Source organism: Gorilla gorilla, chromosome 10, assembly GCF_029281585.2.
Source record: "Gorilla gorilla gorilla isolate KB3781 chromosome 10, NHGRI_mGorGor1-v2.1_pri, whole genome shotgun sequence".
Lineage (NCBI taxonomy): Eukaryota > Metazoa > Chordata > Mammalia > Primates > Hominidae > Gorilla > Gorilla gorilla.
This window is the reverse complement of record NC_073234.2, coordinates 108,110,589-108,129,204: the sequence shown is the minus strand read 5'-3', so window position 1 is coordinate 108,129,204 and position 18,616 is coordinate 108,110,589. Positions and strand designations below refer to the sequence as shown.

Sequence of the window (18,616 nt, the reverse complement as noted above, 5' to 3'; positions counted from 1 at the left end):
ATGTCCAAATGTCTACTCAAGAAATAAATAACATTGATCAAACCCGGGGTACAGGTTTTCCTCTTTTCTCATTTCACCCACAGAAATATGATCAAGGGTGTTGATGGATTTGAAGGTTTATTCTGTTTCTTTCTGAGAAATTGGTACTTTCGTTAAAACAACTGAATTACGTAATTAGCAGACACTAAACTATTGCCGTGAATGTTGCTTTAAATTGAAGCCACTTAAAAAACAGACTCGGAAATGGCTTTTCTACGCATGCAGATTTCTGTGTTAATAAAACCCACACAGGAGATGTGGCAATGGGAAAACAGAATCTGCAAGTTATTTTTGAAAATGTTGATTGGCAGAGAAAGGGACAGTTCCTTTGTAGGAGAGTGGAGGTAGAACTTTCCCAGGGAGAATTAAAATCAAGTAGGGTATAAACAACTGTCCTGGGAGGTGGGTGATTTTGCTACATGAAGCTGAGGTCTCCCGGAAGGAGTTTACCTTTGTGAGCACGGAAATAAAATCCAGCGATGAGGAAATCTCAGAAGCGTCTACACAGTCCTTGATGATGCCAAAGAGACTGTTCACAAAACCAAGGCTTGTCTAAGGACAGAGAGAAAGAAAACAAAAATAGGCACACACCCAGGGTTAAGGAATAAACATTTGTTGAACTTCAAGTATCATTCTTACAGATGTTTCCCATTTCAAATATATCTCCTAGCAAAATTCAAAGATTTATTTCCTCTACTCTCCAATATATATTTTCTTATAAGTATTTCTTATAAATAAATTCTTGTTATCTCTCTTCCTTTCCTTTTAAGAGGAAAAATATTATTTATTTATAATGTATGCGAGAAGAGGATATTCATTTGAAAATAAACATTTATGAAGATGATGGAGATCTTAGGAATGTGTTTACTTTTTAAAATAGCCATGGAAAAATGACAAATAAAGGGTAACTAATATCTACAATTTATGGGAAAGGCATCAATGGATATTTCAACTTCTTTCTTATTAACCTGAAGTCCTGACTGGGAATGGCATATGGAGATGTATTATGGCATACAAGCCGTAAGAACAGACCAAGCATGAATTTTCATGGTCCTCTAGTGAATGTTAAAACATGAATCTTCCTACTTGGCTCACCTGAGTTAACTCCTCCAGGTTTGCAAAAAGTCTCCATAAATCCACATCTAGGAGATATTCATGAGTTTGCAGATATTTTAGTGTATTCATAAAGATCTTTGAAATAAAAAATATATGCACATTAATTTCTGTTTTTTAATTTTGCAACATGCCTTTTGCAAGAACTTTAAACGTAAACCTCCTGGGTGTAACTTTACAAAACAATGGAGAAATCAGCACTGTCAAGGTTTAAATGTTATACTCAAGACAAATGGTCACATTTAAGCTTCAAAGAACATATTGGAAATGAGCTTTTCAGTATGAAAGTTGTGGTTGCTTATGTGAATTCTAACAACATTCCTATTGAACATAATCTGTCCAAATGGGCTTCCTCTACTTCTAGTGCCAAAGAAATCCCAAAGATTCTCTTCTTGCCAACACTACTAACTTGAGAGCAAAACAATATTCATGGTGTATTCTCATATGCTCTTTCTTCTGCAAAAGACCCAAATATACTTTACTTTCAGGGAATTAAAAGTAGATATTTAATGAGTTAATCTCTGATAACTGGTAAAATGTTTCGGTTTGTTTAGAGGCATTAAACATGGATGAAAACATTAAGGGAGTTTTTATGTTATTTTCACTTAATTTGATGATTTCACAAATTGGAGAACTATACAGCAAGTCAAAAAAAAGTACAATCCTCACTTACAGATAGCCTGCCCTTCATTCTATAAGCTGAAGAGAGATCAATTTATTGAAAAAGAAATACTTTGTATACATAAGATGGGAAGCATTCAAAGGGACAAAAGGACAAATTATTTCAAGAATTTTAGGGGTTAAAAGACTGGGCTTTAGATAGATAACCTTCTCCAATTCCTATTCCTGTATTATTTCATTAGGGTAATGAGTGGTTCTTGAACTTGCATCGGAATCACCTGGCAGCTTTGTTACACCAGAGCTTGCTGGGCCCCCACCCTCATCTGTGACGGGGTCTGAGAACGTGCATTTCCAACAAGTCACCAAGGGATTCTGATGCTGCTGGTCTAGAGGCCACCTGTCAAGAACCACTTAGACCTTTTAAAATCCATGGAGTATTGGTTGTCTGGAAATTTGTCAATATCCAAGCATTTAAAACATGATCGTAAGAAACAGAACTCATTACTACAGATAGATTAGGACAATTTGGAAGAAATACTACTTTTGCTATAAGATTCTTTGCTTTACAGAAATTTTGCTATTTAAAAAAAATACTGAGTCCTCCAGTATATTTATTATATGAGTTACAAATTTTTAATTCATAAGCACTTTTGGAAAACATATTGATTGCGTAAAAGGAAGGTACATATATACTTTAAATACACTGAGGTATTTGACAGTGAGCTCAAATTGGCCTTTTCTTAAACAGGAAATGTCAGTTTGAAAAGCTTGGACAGCTTACAGTGGGATAGAAAGTTTTGTGCGGTTTCTTAGGACAAGGAACGTGGCATAACTCAGGGGCTTCGTTCTCTGTGGTGAACATTTATTGTTACCACCCCCTGCAATACTCCCCTTCCCTAAAAACAGCGTGGTTTTCACCTCAGGGTCTACTCTTCCCCAGGCTGCACATGTGCCATGTGGCAAGCCGATCTCACTCCCAGGGGTGGGCCTTGATTGCCTTAAGCCAATTGGCACATTCCTTCCTTACAGAGCTAGAGGATTTGGCTCATGGGTGGGCACGTGATCTAAGCCAGTCAATCAGAATAAATCTCAAGACTTTTGCTATGAATGCTGAGAAGATCTCTCTCTCTCTCCGGCCATTAGCTCAAGGATAGCAACCAGGCTGTGACTACAAGAGAAGCCAGCCATAGGATGTGGCTAATGCCATGGAAGTCAGGGTGAGAGATGGGAAGAAATGTTGTTTTGTTTTGTTTTGTTTTGTTTTGAGCCCCTTGATCAAACATGCCTTGAATTCTCTCCCAACTCTGAACTTTGCAGTCACATGGACTAATAAAATCCTGTATTATTTAAGCTAGTTTTCTATTACATGCTCTTGTAAGCATCCTAACTGATATTGTCTCTAAATTTCTGTTTTCTCCTAGAGTGTCTTTGCGGTTCACATTTTGCTAAGTTAAGGATTTAGCACTGTGACTGACAAAAAATATTACTTACAGAAAATAACTGACATTTGTATAGCACTTGATAGATTTCAAAGAAAACTAATTTGATCATCATAATGGTCTTATGAGATAGCCAGGGATGGTAGTGTCATTTCTCTTTTACAGCTTAGGACAGGGACTGTCAAAGTATGCAGCCTGTGAGCTTAATCTGGCCTGCCACCTGTTTTTGTAAATGATGTTTTCTGGGTGATAGTCATGCACATTCCTTTAGGCTGCTTTTGTACTGCAATGGCAGAGTTAAGTGGTTGCAACAAAAACTATATAACCTGAAAAGCCCAAAATATTTACTGTCTGCACCTCTGCAGAAAAGATTTGTCAATCCCTGGTTTAGGGTATGAAGGACTAGACTTTCCTAAGGTCACAAGGCAAATCAGAGGGAGAGCCAGGGCTTGAACTCAGGTCTGCCAGCACAGTGCCTCTTGGCTGTGTAAGACAGTCACCAGGATGCAAAAGTGCGGTGGGCAGAGGCAACCTTGGGAGCTGTGTGGCCCATCCTCCCCTGTGGTCCTGGGAGGAAGCTGCTCTATGGTTGTCTTCCTTGCTCTATTGTTCTTCTAGAAAAATTTCTGTGTTCTGAGCCTCACCAGAGCATGGCTGCAACCATAGGGGTGCTATTTACATAAAAGACATCATGAATATACCATGTAATTCAACAGTACTAAATTGCATGTGGGTGGTAGCCCCCTATATCTGCAATGGTGGCCCTGCAGCTGATAAAAAGCATTCACCTGGTACTGCTCACGAGGGAGCAAGAGCTCCAAGAGAGGAAGCCGAGCAAAGATGCAATGGACTGCCTGAGAAGGGTGTGAGCTCCCTGGCTCAGGAGTGTGCAAACTGGTGAGACAAGGCAGAAGAGATTCATTCAACATCGGATGGGACACTGGACTAGTTCACTTAGACGATCTCATCCAATGTTAAAGTATAAAGAGACAGTAGAGTAATAGGTAAACAAAAATAAATGGCAAATAAAAATTTTCACGATCCCCTGAAAGAGGGAGAAAAAAGCCTCACCTGGCCTCCCGTTCCCTCTCTCTTTCCTTTCCTTCCTACCTTCCTTCCTTCCTCCCTCCCTCCCTCCCTTCCTCCCTCCCTCCCTCCCTCCCTCCCTTCCTTCCTCCCTCCTTCCTTCCCTCCCTCTTCTTCTCTTTCTCTCCATCTTTTCTTTTCTTGTCTTCCTTCCTTCCTTTCCTTCCTTCCTTTCTTTCTCTTTCTCTCTCTTTCTCTTTCTTTCTTTTCTCTTTCTTTTCTTTATTTCTTTCAGAAGAGGAAAACAAGTGCCCAAAAAAACAAATTAATATTTTCCATCTACTACAAAAATTAAGCCTGGCATTACCATCTTAAGAACTAATAAATGGTCCAAAAAATAGGTGCATTCACTTGTGAAAAGTTCCCACACGGCTTCTTGCTGCTTTTTCAAGTCTAATTGATCGGTCGGGAGTTTGTGATGTGTTTCCAAGACTTCATCCCAGGTCTTATCCTGTACATGAGGAAAAAAGAGAGAACAAAACATTTCCACCTCAGTGGATTGACCTGTTGGTCAATTTGCTTTGGCTTGCAGTTCCAAAGGACCAAGCAACCCCCGAAATCATGATTTCCTGCTTCAGGCCCTGGGCATCCCTCTTGACAGTGACTCCCCAAGTGACCCAAGCCACAGCTTCTCTCTGTGGGGCTCCGGGATGCCAATTCCTCCTAATATGCAGCATGAAATGCACAATGTGCATTATTTCTAGTTTAAGATTCAAATCAATTCAGATTGATGATGTTTTGAATTATGCTTGAGAATATCATGAGTCTTTTTCAGTTTATTGACAAAAAAAACTCAAAGAACCCTAAACCCAGGACTGGGAAGTCTGATTCCAGGTTCCGTTGGCAAAACTTGTTGAAATTAACTACTGAAGAAGCATGAAGTGAGAGCTTTAGAGCGCAAAGAGACCTTTAGAAATTGTCTTATCAAAAACAACTTAACGTTTCTAATGAGGAAATCCAGGCCCAGAGAGACGAAGAGTAGTAACACCCACTTTTAACATTTGTAGAGGCTTCCTGGCCTATGAAGTGCTCTCACATTCATTACCTTATTTAATATAAAACGACTTTCCCCAGCTTTCAGTGTGTTTGAGGAGAGCAGGCCCTGCTCAGCCCTGGGTTCCTCTCTTGCATTTTGCTCTTACTATAAACAAGGCAGTAATCTGGCAGCTTAAAATACTGACCCGACCTTCCCCACCCCACCAAAAAACGAAAAGAAAAAGTCATACCCCATAGTTAACATTTTGAAAGATACCTTAAGACCGTAGAAGTCATAGCCCCTGAAGCTGGTAATTTTCACAGAGGACAGGCAGTTTTCCAGATCGGATATGTGCTTGTGTTTGTCTTTGCCCTGCTTAAAGATGGTTAGAAACAGGATTTTCAAACATTGATTCTTTAATGACATGACTTCGGTAGCCTTGGCATCTTTCGTTCATTCCCTAACGTTCATGATAAGAGATGGCATATTTTGTCTTTAAGCCACTAACAGTTCCAAAGCCATTTCTGAGCTCTAGTAGGAGCCTGCAGAACCACAGAATGTCAGACCTGGGGGATACAGGCCCGTGAGACTACCTTGTCCAAACCTCTCATTTTACAAATTAAAAAAAAAAAAATCCTAGGCACAGAATGGTCATATAGCAAACAGTCTTATCATGCCTACCCATTGGGGTGACATAGCCTTCACAGTTTTAACTTTTCCAAACTCTGGACCCTAAGATTTAATTAACATCAGAAGGTACCTCAGACATACCGGTTCAACCCTTAATTTAGCAGATGACAAAATAAAGCCCAGTGTTCAAGCGAGTTGCCCCAAACAATAATTCTCTGCTACAGAATACCAGAATATGCTGGAAACTCTATTTTCCTTAGAATGGAATCACCCACTTATTTTTGTTATAGTCATTTTTTCTTAATAATATTTGTTTAAAAAATCTGATTTCTAAGATAATATATGTTTATTGTAGAAAACTTGAGAAAAAAAACAAAAAAAAGCATGAAATGTGTCTTCACCCTTATATACCCATTGGAAATATCGTATTCTGATCATATTCATAATTAATTTTTAAATGGTATAATGTACCATATTTACACATCCTTTTGCAACTGCTTTTTAAACTTATATTGTGAACATTTTCTTTTTGGTTCATTCGCTATTCTATTGCGACATCATGAATTGCCCACTTAAAGAGTTCATTTTACCAACCAAAGCAGGAAGACACTATCAAATAACAATGTGCAAGGCTTTTAAAAGTCAGCTTGGCTGCATTTCAAATGAATGTTTATCACAATTTTTCAACTTCTTCTATTGCCTCAGAGTGCACGATATTGGCATGGATCTAAACAGTTTTGTGAAAGTTAATCAATGTTTTTTTCATGAGCAAGAGAAGGCACAGGTTATCCGCTGTTGCAGGTAGGGGGCTCCCTGCGTGCTGAAAGGAGACCGTGTCATAGTTTCAGAATGTGCTAATGGGCTGTGGCTGGTTTCTCTGGTAGGGTTATGGTACTGAAAGAGGAAACCTATTGTAGACTCATTAGCCTCCACAGCAGCAAAGGAATCTTGGAACCAGTTAAAGACCTCCTACTGCAATTGGGACATATGCCTTTTGTTGATGTCTGAAACCATAGCAACTGCATGTTGTGGAAATAAAAAATCAGCAGCCAGTTGGAAAAGAAAGAGGCTGAGACAATGGAAGCAGCATTGGAGTTGTGGGAAAGTGAGTGCCAACCCCGTGTTTTGAAGGGCACCCACCGTGGCTTTCTATGGGTTTGACCAACCTCCTGGCCAAATGGCTGGGTGGGTATTCCAGTGAGGGGAGAGGAGACCATTCTCCCAGTGGTCACATTAACTCTTGAAAACGACACACCCATTTAGTACCTTCTTGCCTCCATTGTGGTGGCAGTGGTTAGGAGAGGCAATGAGAAGCATTTGAAGGTTACGAGAGAGGATACACAGGGTAAAGAAATCGAGAAGCCAAGGTTAATTCTGGAGTCTCAAACTTAGTAACTAAGAGGTAGGTGGCATGAAGATGTACAGTAGTCACTGGTGACATGGAACTGGAGCAAAACTGAAGGTTAAGACTGAATATATAAATTTTTGGAGTGGTTGACAAATCAATGAGGAAAGGCAAGATCTATGGAGAGCTCTAATGAGAGAATGGAGGGAGGAGTTTCCAGGTCTGGTGATGGGGACTCCTACAGTTGAAGGAACAGGGCCACATCAGGGGTAGAACAGACTCAAAGCCAGACTGCCTGGAACTGCTGGATGCTCCATAGCTTATGAGCTGTGTGTCCTCAGGCAAACTAGTCAAACTCTCTGAATCCATTTCCCCATTTTCAAAATGAGAAGTAATAATGTTACCTACCTTGTTGGATTGTTGTAGAATTTATGAGTTCACATGTGTTAACTGACATGCATAAACAAGAATACATGCAAACAGTAACAGTACCTGGTAATATGCTAAATGTTATAGAGGTGTTAGCTTTTATTACTAACATTATATTGATGGTTGGGAAGAAAGGAAGGAGGAAGGGAAGAAAGGAAGGAGGAAAGGAAGGAAAAAAGGAGGAAAAAGAAAAATCTGTAATAGATTGGAAAAGCACATCACAACATAGAAGTATGTTTGTTATATTGATGTGGATTACCATTTATAGAGATATGAATTACATGATAAATAAGGCTAAGAGGATAAAGGAAAGAAGAAGACGTTAATTTTAAGAAAACAAGATATTGTGTTCTTGTGAAAGTGAAGCTTCTAGAAATGACTTTCTCTTCATTGCTGAAAACATTTGCTGAAAACGTCCACTAATTATTCTTCCTCTGTGTATCTCCCTCATTGCTTCCCTCCCTCCAACATAGTGCCAACCATTTAGCATGTTTTCCTCCACCACCCACAGTTTACTTGTCAGTCCCATCTTCTCAATTGTGAGCTGATGATGGACATCTTGGCATCTTAGATATCTGTCCCAGTACTTGGCCCAGTTGCTCAACACATGTGTGTAGAACAAGTTGCTTCTTTATGGGGAAAAGAATGGATCAATCCCAACAACTTGTAGGAGTGTCCCTTCCTTGGCCAAGTTCTTCCCTTCTGAAAGCATATTCTATCTCTCAGGCAGCCCTCAGAGCTTCCCTGTCCTAGATAAGCCCTCGGGCGGGCTGCGGGGGAGATGCCCCTTCTCCTGAGACCTCAGATGTGATTGGTGACCAGCTGTGCCTCTGTTTATTTGAAGAAAGAGCTCAGGAGGGGCTGCATCATAAGCCTTGTCTCAGACCTGTCAGAAAAACAGACAAAGCACGTCTCTAAATGACTGATGAGCAACAGCCCTGGTGGCAATGGTGTTACCATTTTACTAACAATTTAAGATTTGCAGCTCATAATGTTTACAGTATGTTCCATATAAACGTTTTATTTTTGGGAAAAAAAGTGAAAGTCAATCATACACTTGGCTATGAGAATAAGTTGTTTTCCAAACCCTAATTAAAGATACTACTACTAGTGATACGGCCAAGATTGACTGAGCGTCTGTGTGTGCTCAGCTCTGGGGTAGGCTCCACTTGCATTATAAGGCATTCGTTACAATCACCCTGTGAGGCTGGCACTGGTCTTCTGCCTTTTATAGGGAAGATCTGAGCTGAGGGAGAGTAATCCATTTGGCCAAGGTCATAGGGCAGTAAGGGAAGCAGCTAGAATTGGAACTTCAGAGGGCTTTTTATTTAGCGATGGGACTTAAAAAATAGCAAGGTGTGTGTGTCCATAGAACCACTGCAGATGTCAGCAACTGATGCCAAACTGATTGGCAAGGCCATGTGGGCAGATTTTTAACAGAATGAGGCATAGTAACAGTCCATAAGGCCCCGCTGCTGCTGCTGGTCGTGGTGTGTAAGTAATGCAACTAGTAATGCTGGGAGAACACAAATCAGTCCCTTTTCTCCCCCTAGAAAACAGGAGTCAGGTTGTCATCATGAACATTCCCTCCCTCTTCCCACAGCATGCCAGAAGGAACGGCTTGACTGTGGCCACCCTTGTCCTAGGCAGTAAAGTCTCAGGGACCGCTGATTGAGATGGATAACTCGTCAATTATTGATGGAGCCAAGAATGAATTTAAACCCACTAGGATTAATCCAATTGGCTTTCCCAGAAATAGGAGTGTATTTGCAGAATCTGTTTCTGTAAGATCTCATTCATTTTTCAATGTTCCCAATATACATGACACTAACTGCAAACTGGGGCATACATTTGTGCAAGTTTGCTTCATCGAGTGAGCTGCTTTCTAAGCAGCAAGTTATAAATTTAGTGCTGTAAAGCATCACTATATTAGGATTGCTTTGTGTTTTTTTGCAGAGCTAATTAACCACTGGCAATTAGCACTGTTTCGCTGCACAAATTGGCACCACTTGGCATGTTCCGTAGCCAATACTACGGATGTGATGATACCATTTATATTTCACGTGCCATCTGCCTTTATACAAAGATAAAGCAGAATGAAGAGACTCTTCAGCCATTTCTTACTTTCTTAGCTACAGGAAGCTTAATTAAAACAAAAATGGCAATTTGCAACACTTACCACTCCTCTTTTGGAGAAAGGCCATCTTGGCTTTTTGGATTCTGGGTGAAATTAAAGACAATATATTATTATGAGTACTTAGAGTAACTAGTGACAGATCATCGTAGTGCTTTGCAAAACCTGCTTTTTGAAAATTAGCCAAACAGAATTCATCCTGCTTTAATTCTCTTTCTCTTGAGAATGCACAAAATGAATATTTATATTTTTGCAGACAAGTGAATGAAACAATGTTGCAACCTAAAAATTGGTGTTCTGTTGCTGCCTTAAGGTGGTACTGTCCTGTTTCTTTACTGGTGTATTATTTAAACTCTTTTTCCTCATTGCTTGAAGGGAAATCTATAAACTGTACTGAAGATGTTGAGTAATTTATTTAAGACAGGGAGCCAAAGCACTTTGGGGCTAAAAGGACAGGCCCTTCATTTTCACACCGTCTTTCCAGAACCCCCCCATCACACGCAAACTTCAATAGCCTGAGCAAATGGGAGACTTGGAAACTGCATTCACTCATAATTCCCAGATGTGGTTAAATGAAGACTCCCAAAATAGGGAACATTAAAACATCACCCATGTCGGGGCTTCTTGCTACTGGCCATCATCTAGGAGTTGCTTTGACTTGAGAAGGAAGCCATTATTCAATCCCTCATTCTTTGGAAGACCAGGAAGGAAAGAGATTCGATTGGATTCTAGCCTTTTGAATTTTATGCTGTTTGCATAAAGTTGTAATGCTACCTAGCCAAAGCTGAAAATTGTCTCTTAGGTGTGGGTGGCACGTTCTGACCATTCAGCATACAAAATGGATGTCTTATACGTCCATCTCTCTCTCTATCAGATCCCCCAGGAGAGTGTGCATAATAATTCAATCAAAGGGAAGCAATGAACTGAGCAGCATTTACTGCAAAGGATGTGCTTAAGGCACCTTCCCACTGTGACCTTGGGAGGCACCTGCCCAACAGATTATCCTCTCATTCATTTTGAGCACCTTATCGATCTTTATTAAAGGGAGATTAGGTGGACTCTCCCTTAGGCACAAATCAGCTTCACCACACTTAGATTTCACATGCCTGCCAGTAAATTATTACATCCAATTTGAACTGCAATAATTGGGGTCCCTGATCCTTGGCCAATTTCTCTCCTGTGCTTTTCTAGCTTTGGAGCCTTGGGAAAGCTTTGTAAATATTCAGAAGATTCATGAGTCCTTATTGAATCCACAGTCTTTCATTATCTGCCTTAAATATACAATTTTGCTAAGCCAGAATCTTTACTTCAACTATATCTGCAGGTGACTCACATGCACAGCAAAGCGTGAGCAGCACTGCTTTAGACCATGACTTGGGAACATGAGGCCTCTATTCTAAACTCCTGAGAAGAGGGCAGAGGGGTATAGGGAGGAGGCTGCTTATCTTTTGCTGTGTGGTATCTACCATGATGCTAGGCACACACAAAAATAACAGCTAGTGAGATGTAGAAGCAGCGATGAACTTGTTCCTTAGCATGTGGTTCTCAAACTGTAGCTGGCATCAAAATCACCTGCAGAACTTGTTAAAAAAGACTGCTGGCTGGGCACAGTGGCTTGCGCCTATAATCCCAGCATCTTGGGAAGCCAAGGCAGGTGGATTACCTAAGGTCAGGAGTTCGAGACCACCCTGACCAATATGTTGAAACCTCGTCTCTACTAAAAGTACAAAAAAATTAGCCAGGCGTGGTGGTGGCCACAGAGTGAGACTCTGTCTCAAACAACCACCACCACCACCACCACCACAACAAACAAAACGGACTAACAGACTGCTGGACACCACCCCCAGAGTTTCTGATTCAGAAGTTCTCGGGGGTGGGCAGCCTGGAATCTGCATTTCTAACAACTTCTCAGGTGATGGCAAAGCTGCTGGTTCGGGACAGCCTTTGAGAACCACTGTTCTAGTTGTTAACTAATTGACAGCATTCTAAAGCCTCTTAAAATGTACTAACCTCTGTTAAGGCCACATTGTGTTTAGAACTAGCTCAGATTTCTGGGGGCATGTCCTCAAGCAGATCACTTAATCCCTCTTGGTTTGTTCACTTGGATTACTGTATCATATAAGACAGTAAGTAGAAAGGGTCTGTAAAAATAAAGAGCTATAAACATGTTAGTTATGATTTATTCACTGGCGGTCCTGGGCTCCACGTACAGGAGACTGCAGCTGCCCATACAATAGATGACAGATGATAACAGATGCAGACTGGTAGAGAGGGCACTGGACTCACAGTCAAGAGCCTTGATTCCATTTCTCTGCACAAACCAGCTGACCCCATGACTAGGCCACTTCTCCTTTCTGGGTCTCACTCACACATTTGTGAATGAGGGATGACCCTGGTGGTTTTTAAACTGTTTTGTTGGGTGTCGGAGGCTCCTGGGGATGCCTTGGAGGTGAGTCTTTGGGGCTCATCTCAGCTGCAAGCATTGCAAGTTCACCTGGATTTGTTTCATACATTGGATTTCCAAGCAAGGATTCTTTTGTAAAAAGGACTCTGCTAAGAACTAAATCAGTTTAAAAACCACCAGCATGGATAATCCTTAAGTCTCCTCTTAGCTCTCAAAGGCTTTGATTTACCTATCCCCAGAATCTTGAAGAAAACACCCTGAAGACCCTAATTGTTCTTTTATTTCACAAATGAGATGAAGATGCAGACGCTTTATCCCTAAAGCTGCCTCTCTATCAGACACTCATCTGCCACCGGCACCTCTGCCTCCCCATGGTACCACCCTGGTTGGAAGATATCAGTGTGAGGCTGAAGCCCAGGAGTGGGGTGGGAGATGAACATGACAGCAATAATGGGGAAGCTACTCATCAGCCTAGAGAGGGCACTCTGATCTAGGATGCTGCACCTGTCTCAGGTCTTGGGCCTGGGATAAGACATTTGGCCAGAAGACATTTTAAGGGAAGAACCATACCTTATTCATCTCTGTAAATGGAATGCCCAATATCAAGACTGGTACTCAGCTGGTTCCCGTAATTCCAGTAACAGCTGGTGCCTGTTGTAATTGGCGAGGCTGATTGTAACTGGTCAGTGCATATATTCTACTAATTATTCAATATTTTGAAAATTCCCCCTGGTTATGGCAATATCTGTTCCACAGTGGGCATGGAATGAAAGTATACTGAATGAACAGAACCTGAATTCAGCAGCAGAAGTGGATGGCATAGGTAATCAGCAGCTCCATCTGACACCAGAAGGTCCCCGGGGAACACCTCAAGTCCAGGTAAGTTCAGCACCACAGAACTCCGCCTGTGCTCGTAGAACCTGTGCTCAAGAGATAAAAGGAAAACCACACCAAAATATCATCTTAGACCACTCAGAATGGCTATCTTTAAAAAGTAAAAAAACAACAGATGTTGGCGTGGTTGTGGAGAAAGGGATGCTTATAGTCCATTGGTGGGAATGTGAATTAGTTCAACCTCAATGGAAAACAGTATGGAGATATTTCAAAGAACTAAAAATAGCACTACCATTCAACCCAGCAATCCCACTACTGACTGTCTACCCAAAGGAAAAGAAATCATAATATAAAAAAGACACCTGTACACATATGTTTATTGCAGCACTATTCACCATAGCAAAGTCATGAAACTGACCTAAGTGTCTATCAATGGTTGATTAGATAAAGAAAATGTGGTATATACACACACATATAAACACCATGGAATGTGGTATGTGTACACATACACACACCATGGAATGTGGTGTATATATATATTTATATATACACCATGGGATGTGGTATATACATATATTTATATATACACCATGGCATGTGGTGTGTATATATATTTATATATACACCATGGAATGTGGTATGTATATATATTTATATATACACCGTGGAATGTGGTGTGTGTATATATATATATACACACACACACACACACACACCATAGAATACCATGCAGCCATAAAAAAGCATGAAACTGGCCAGGCGCAGTGGCTCATGCCTATAATCCCAGCACTTTGGGAGGCCGAGGTGAGCGTATCATCTGAGGTCAGTAGTTCAAGACTAGCCTGACCAACATGGTGAAACCCCGTCTCCACTAAAAAAAATACAAAATTAGCTGGGCATGGTGGCGCATGCCTGTAATCCCATCCACTTGGGAGGCTGAGGCAGGAGAATCGCTTGAACCTGGAGGTGGAGGTTGCAGTGAGCCAAGATCATGCCATTGCACTCCAGCCTGGGCAACAAGAGCGAAACTCTGTCTGGAAAAAAAAACAAACATGAAATTATTTTCTTTTCAGCAACATGGATGGAGCTGGAGGCCATTATCCTAAGTAAACTAATCCAGATGCAGAAAATCAAATATCACATGCTCTCGCGTATAAGTGGGCACTATACAATGGGTACCCATAGACATAAAGATGGAAACAATAGACTCCAAAAGTGGGGAGGGGTGAGGTGGGAGGGAAGTAAGTGTTGCAAAATTAACTATTGGGTACAACATTCAGTATTTGGGTTATGGGTACACTAGAAGTCTGATCTCCTCCATGATGCAATATACCCGTGGAACAAATATGCACATGTACTCTCTGAATTAAAATGTTTTTAAAAAGATGCAAGGAGAGATCTTAGAGCTGAATTAGGCAGGTTCATGGTTCAGACCACCTCTGGTCATGCAGAATGGCTGCGAGCTGCCTGCTGCCACTCTGTTAGGAAGGACTGGGAGGCAGGGGAGGGCTGTGATGACACAAACGCCCCATACATCTACTCACCACCTCTTCCAGCCTTACTTGCTGTTTATGGTTTTGACTAATCCAAAGCAGAAGAGCTCACGTAGACATGTCAACGCAAATGCACCCTGCTTGTTCTGACTCAGGATACTAGGAAAAAGACCTCAAACACAGAAGTCTTTGCAAATTATGCATACTGCCTCAGAAGGCAGCAGGATCCATGGGGGTGATCATGGTTCCCCGATGATCCGAAGCTGGTTGTTTAAAGTCAGCTACTTTTATTTTTCCCAGAGAAAAATGAGAAATATTGTTAGAAAAGTTCATCACACAGGACTATCTACCTTCTCCTTTCCTCTGCCCTTCTCCTTTCTCCTACCTTCTTCTTTCCCTTGGCCCATTTCATGAAATGTGTCTGTAGGATGTTCACAAAATAAATGGGTGATGTCACAGACACAGTAGGGAACAGTGCCAAAGCCACCAGGTATTTGCTCAGTGATCCCTAAGGAGCAAAATTGGTCAGGCTGGTAAGGGGTCTGTCATGCTGGGGACCTGCCTAATAACATGGAACTGTAGGGACTCACAGTTTTCTCATCAGAATTGTTCAGATATTCCTTTGGTCTGTTCTAAGGGACAGAGATGCAATTTCTTCTGTTTACTGACCAATGTAATCTCTATATTTTCACCAACAAATAGTTAGCATATATACTTTACATAGAAAGAAATTTGTCTTGATTTACCAACGAAAGCATAGCTATGAATTGCCTGGAAAGTTGAGAGCCCAGGTTTGTCGCACCCTTTTGGATATTGTGATTTTGTCTATTGCCATCTAGCACTCTCCCACCCCCAAAGTGGCTGTGCTTGGATCCCTGTTAGTCTCCCTATCCCAGTCCTTCCTCTGCTCTTTCCATTTTCCTACCTAGCTGCTGCTCAAGTCCTACCAGGCTCTGCAGCCAAGTTCCATGGTTCTGACGTTCTATATGAGTGACAGCCTTTCTGCTTGCACTTTTGTCTCTTGCCTCTTAATTGCACATTCTCGGATCCCATGCCCTCTTTCTTGTCAATATGTGTAATGGTGGAGTGTATCATGCCCTATTAGGTTCATCATGCTGCTGATGAAAACCGGTGTATATTAGCATATCCCATGGAATTAATTATAAATACCCATCCCCAAGTCCCACCGTGGAGATTCTGATTTAGTAGACCTGAAGTGGGCCTCTGTATCTGTATTTTCACCCTGCTCCCTGGATACTCACCACAACTAGAGAACAATTACTTTTGAGGTTATAAGTAACTTGATATAGGCTTTTCCTACTTTTAGGTTTTGAGTATTATTTCACATTTTTAGCCTTTGCCAAAATTTTTTTCAAATCATTTTACTTATGAATAGTAGAACAAGTTGTTTAGGAATTTATAATTAGTGGTTAACTTATATCCCATAATTTTTTACAAAATATATGAAGCAAGGATGCCTCAGACTGTTCAGATACACACTGTAGACACAAAATAAAGTTCATTTTCAGATATAAAAGGCTGCTTCCTCCAAGAAGTCTTCCATGATACTCAAAGGAAATAATTCTTCATATTTGTGCACTCCTCCATGTCTCCACCAGATCAGGGCCTCAACATCTTCCAATTGTATTAACGTGGTCGCCTCTTACCTTGTTTCTCCGCCTTCCTTTTTATCTCCTTGATTCCATCCCATAATGGTCACTAAAGGTGAGTTATCTAAAATTTAAGTCTGAACCACCCCTCCCTGGCTTAAGACACCTCAGAGGATTCTCATACCAGATAAACACATTTTTAAAGCACAAACACAAGCCTTCCATGATCTGGCTCCATTTACCTGCCTGATATTCCTTACTTTGTAATTTGATCTCTGGAAATAAGGAATGCATTGTAATTCTCCATACAAAATGGTGCTTCCCAGCTTGGTGCTTTGGCTGGGAATGTTTTATCCCCTAGGTGCCTTCCCCAAGTCTGTCTAACTCCTAGTCATACTATGAGATTCAGGCCCATGGATTATCTCTGTTAAGGAGATAATCACAAAGGGGCAAGTACTTAAGTAACACTGGGCTCAGCTTTAGTCAATTGTCTATATTCCCTGGGATTTTGTAATCTGTTTCACCTGCCTTTTCTCTGCTCTTCTATTTTTTTTTTTTAATTAGGAAACTTTAGGAGAACATAGTCATCACCGTTATTGTAATAATAGATAATGTGCCAACTCAATGTGCATGCTCTTTCCTTTTCTTGCTATTAAAACCCTGCTTTGTCTGGGATGGTATGTGCTGAGGTCATAGGCTGACCTGCTCTGACTCTCTTGCAGCTACTGAAGGCCATGTGACCCAAACCTGGCTGATGAGATTTAAATGCAGGCTCAAGTATGTGAATCCTGGAAAAAGTTTTTCAAAGGGGACAGACTTAGCTAGCTTCTTCTGTTTACTCCTTGTCCTTTGCCTTCTTGCTGTTCGGAATAGATCTTGAAACCTGAACATATACCACAACTCTTGCAAAGACAACAGCAAAATAGAAAAACAGGTGCCTGGGATCTGGTTATGTTACCCAAAACCCTCTCTTTCCTTGCTTAGGTCATTCTAGTTGGGTTCTGTGACATCCAGGCAAATGCTATCCTTACTGACACAGATCTCTCATCCTGGATTCCTCCTCCAAGGATGAGGCCATCTTTCAGCATTCTATGGTCCTGTTTGACTTTTTCTCTACTTTATGATTTGATTTTATAAGAAGATCATTAGGGCTGTGAATTCTTACAACTTTCCTTTTTTGTTTGCCAACTCAATGTCAATGATAGTTATAAGGATGGAGGGAACTGAATTAGGTGGGAGTTGAGAAAGTTAAAATAATTTGAATGAGAAACATAATTCTACCTTCATCATATTGCATACAGGACACTGGGATTGACCCATAATGGATTAGCAGTGTACAAATCCAGCCAGGAAGTTTTATAATGGTCTTCAGAAGGTATTATATAACATAAAATGCTGAGTGCTCCGAAAAAGAAGACCCTGAAGAGAAATGTCAGAAGCTTCCCCATCAACTATATAGGTCTCTTGATAAAAATCTAAGAAGCACATAATGAGATTTTAGCATTTAAAGAGGGCGGGGATTGAAAAAGTCACAATCATTTGAATGAGAAATGTAATCTAGGGGAATTTTTGGGAAAAAATGGACTATTGTGAGCTTGAACTCTAGATGTTATACACTCTAGTATCATTAAGTTTGGTAGTTTCCCAAGATTCTATAAACTGGTTTTCTATTCTCTGGAGACCTCAGAGAGCATGTAACTACTATTGGGGTGGAAGGATTCATCTTCCCCAACCCCTTCTTGGATGGCTTATGTGTTTCTGTTCCATGCTTCTATAGTCCTCTGGAGTGGTGGTTAAGGATGTGGGGTCAAATTTCGTGGATTTTAATCTTAGCAGTGTGACCCTTGGTTGAACAACTTGAGTAACCTCTCCGGTCCTTACTTTGCCATTTGGGAAATGCAGACAATAATAATATTGTGTGAGGATGGGCTAAATTAATCAATATAAAGCACTTAGATCAGTGTCCAGAACTTGGTAAGCAGCCAATAAATGCTATTAGACTGATTATTGAATATATTATAATATCATGTTTTATTTATGTGTTTTTTCCATTAGACTGACACTCTTTAAGTACAAAAAACATGTCTTATAATCATTTGTGTTGGTAGGTGCTAATTTAGAACTTAATCCATTGTTGCTGATGAATATGAATGAATGAAACCATCTTCTCTCATGAAAAGTATCTTATGTTTTGTAGATTCACGTCTTATTTTCCTTATCACCCTAAGGTCCAGCTCCTGGTCTGAATTCCTCTGTTTAGTAAGGGCTCAGTGAACATTTGTTAAGTAAATGGAACAATAACCCAATCCACATATACTCAGAGTGATTGATCATTGCCATTTCCCTACACAAACTCCTGCAGAATGTGTACTCCAAGAATAGCTAGCTGTGTACTGTTCTTTAAACACACTGTGCACTTCACGCCTCCATGCCTTGGCTCAGGTAGTTCCCATCTGCCTGCCT

At 40.8% G+C, this 18,616-nt stretch overlaps 1 protein-coding gene across 2 annotated transcripts in view; it reads right to left on the bottom strand.

Annotated features, from left to right (window-relative positions):
* Nucleotides 1–18,616, bottom strand: part of PLEKHG7 (pleckstrin homology and RhoGEF domain containing G7) — a 69,185-nt gene that overhangs the window by 30,501 nt on the left and 20,068 nt on the right. The window contains exons 4-9 of one of the 2 annotated variants that reach the window (XM_019039190.4): nt 13,009–13,136; nt 9,858–9,898; nt 5,551–5,646; nt 4,606–4,749; nt 1,135–1,230; nt 490–591 (exon numbers count right to left, since the gene is read on the bottom strand). In XM_019039190.4, the coding sequence (XP_018894735.3) occupies nt 490–591; nt 1,135–1,230; nt 4,606–4,749; nt 5,551–5,646; nt 9,858–9,898; nt 13,009–13,136 (607 nt within the window). Of the gene's footprint in view, nt 1–489; nt 592–1,134; nt 1,231–4,605; nt 4,750–5,550; nt 5,650–9,857; nt 9,899–13,008; nt 13,137–18,616 lie in introns of both variants that reach the window. The other variant, XM_063694208.1, reaches the window with a different exon arrangement.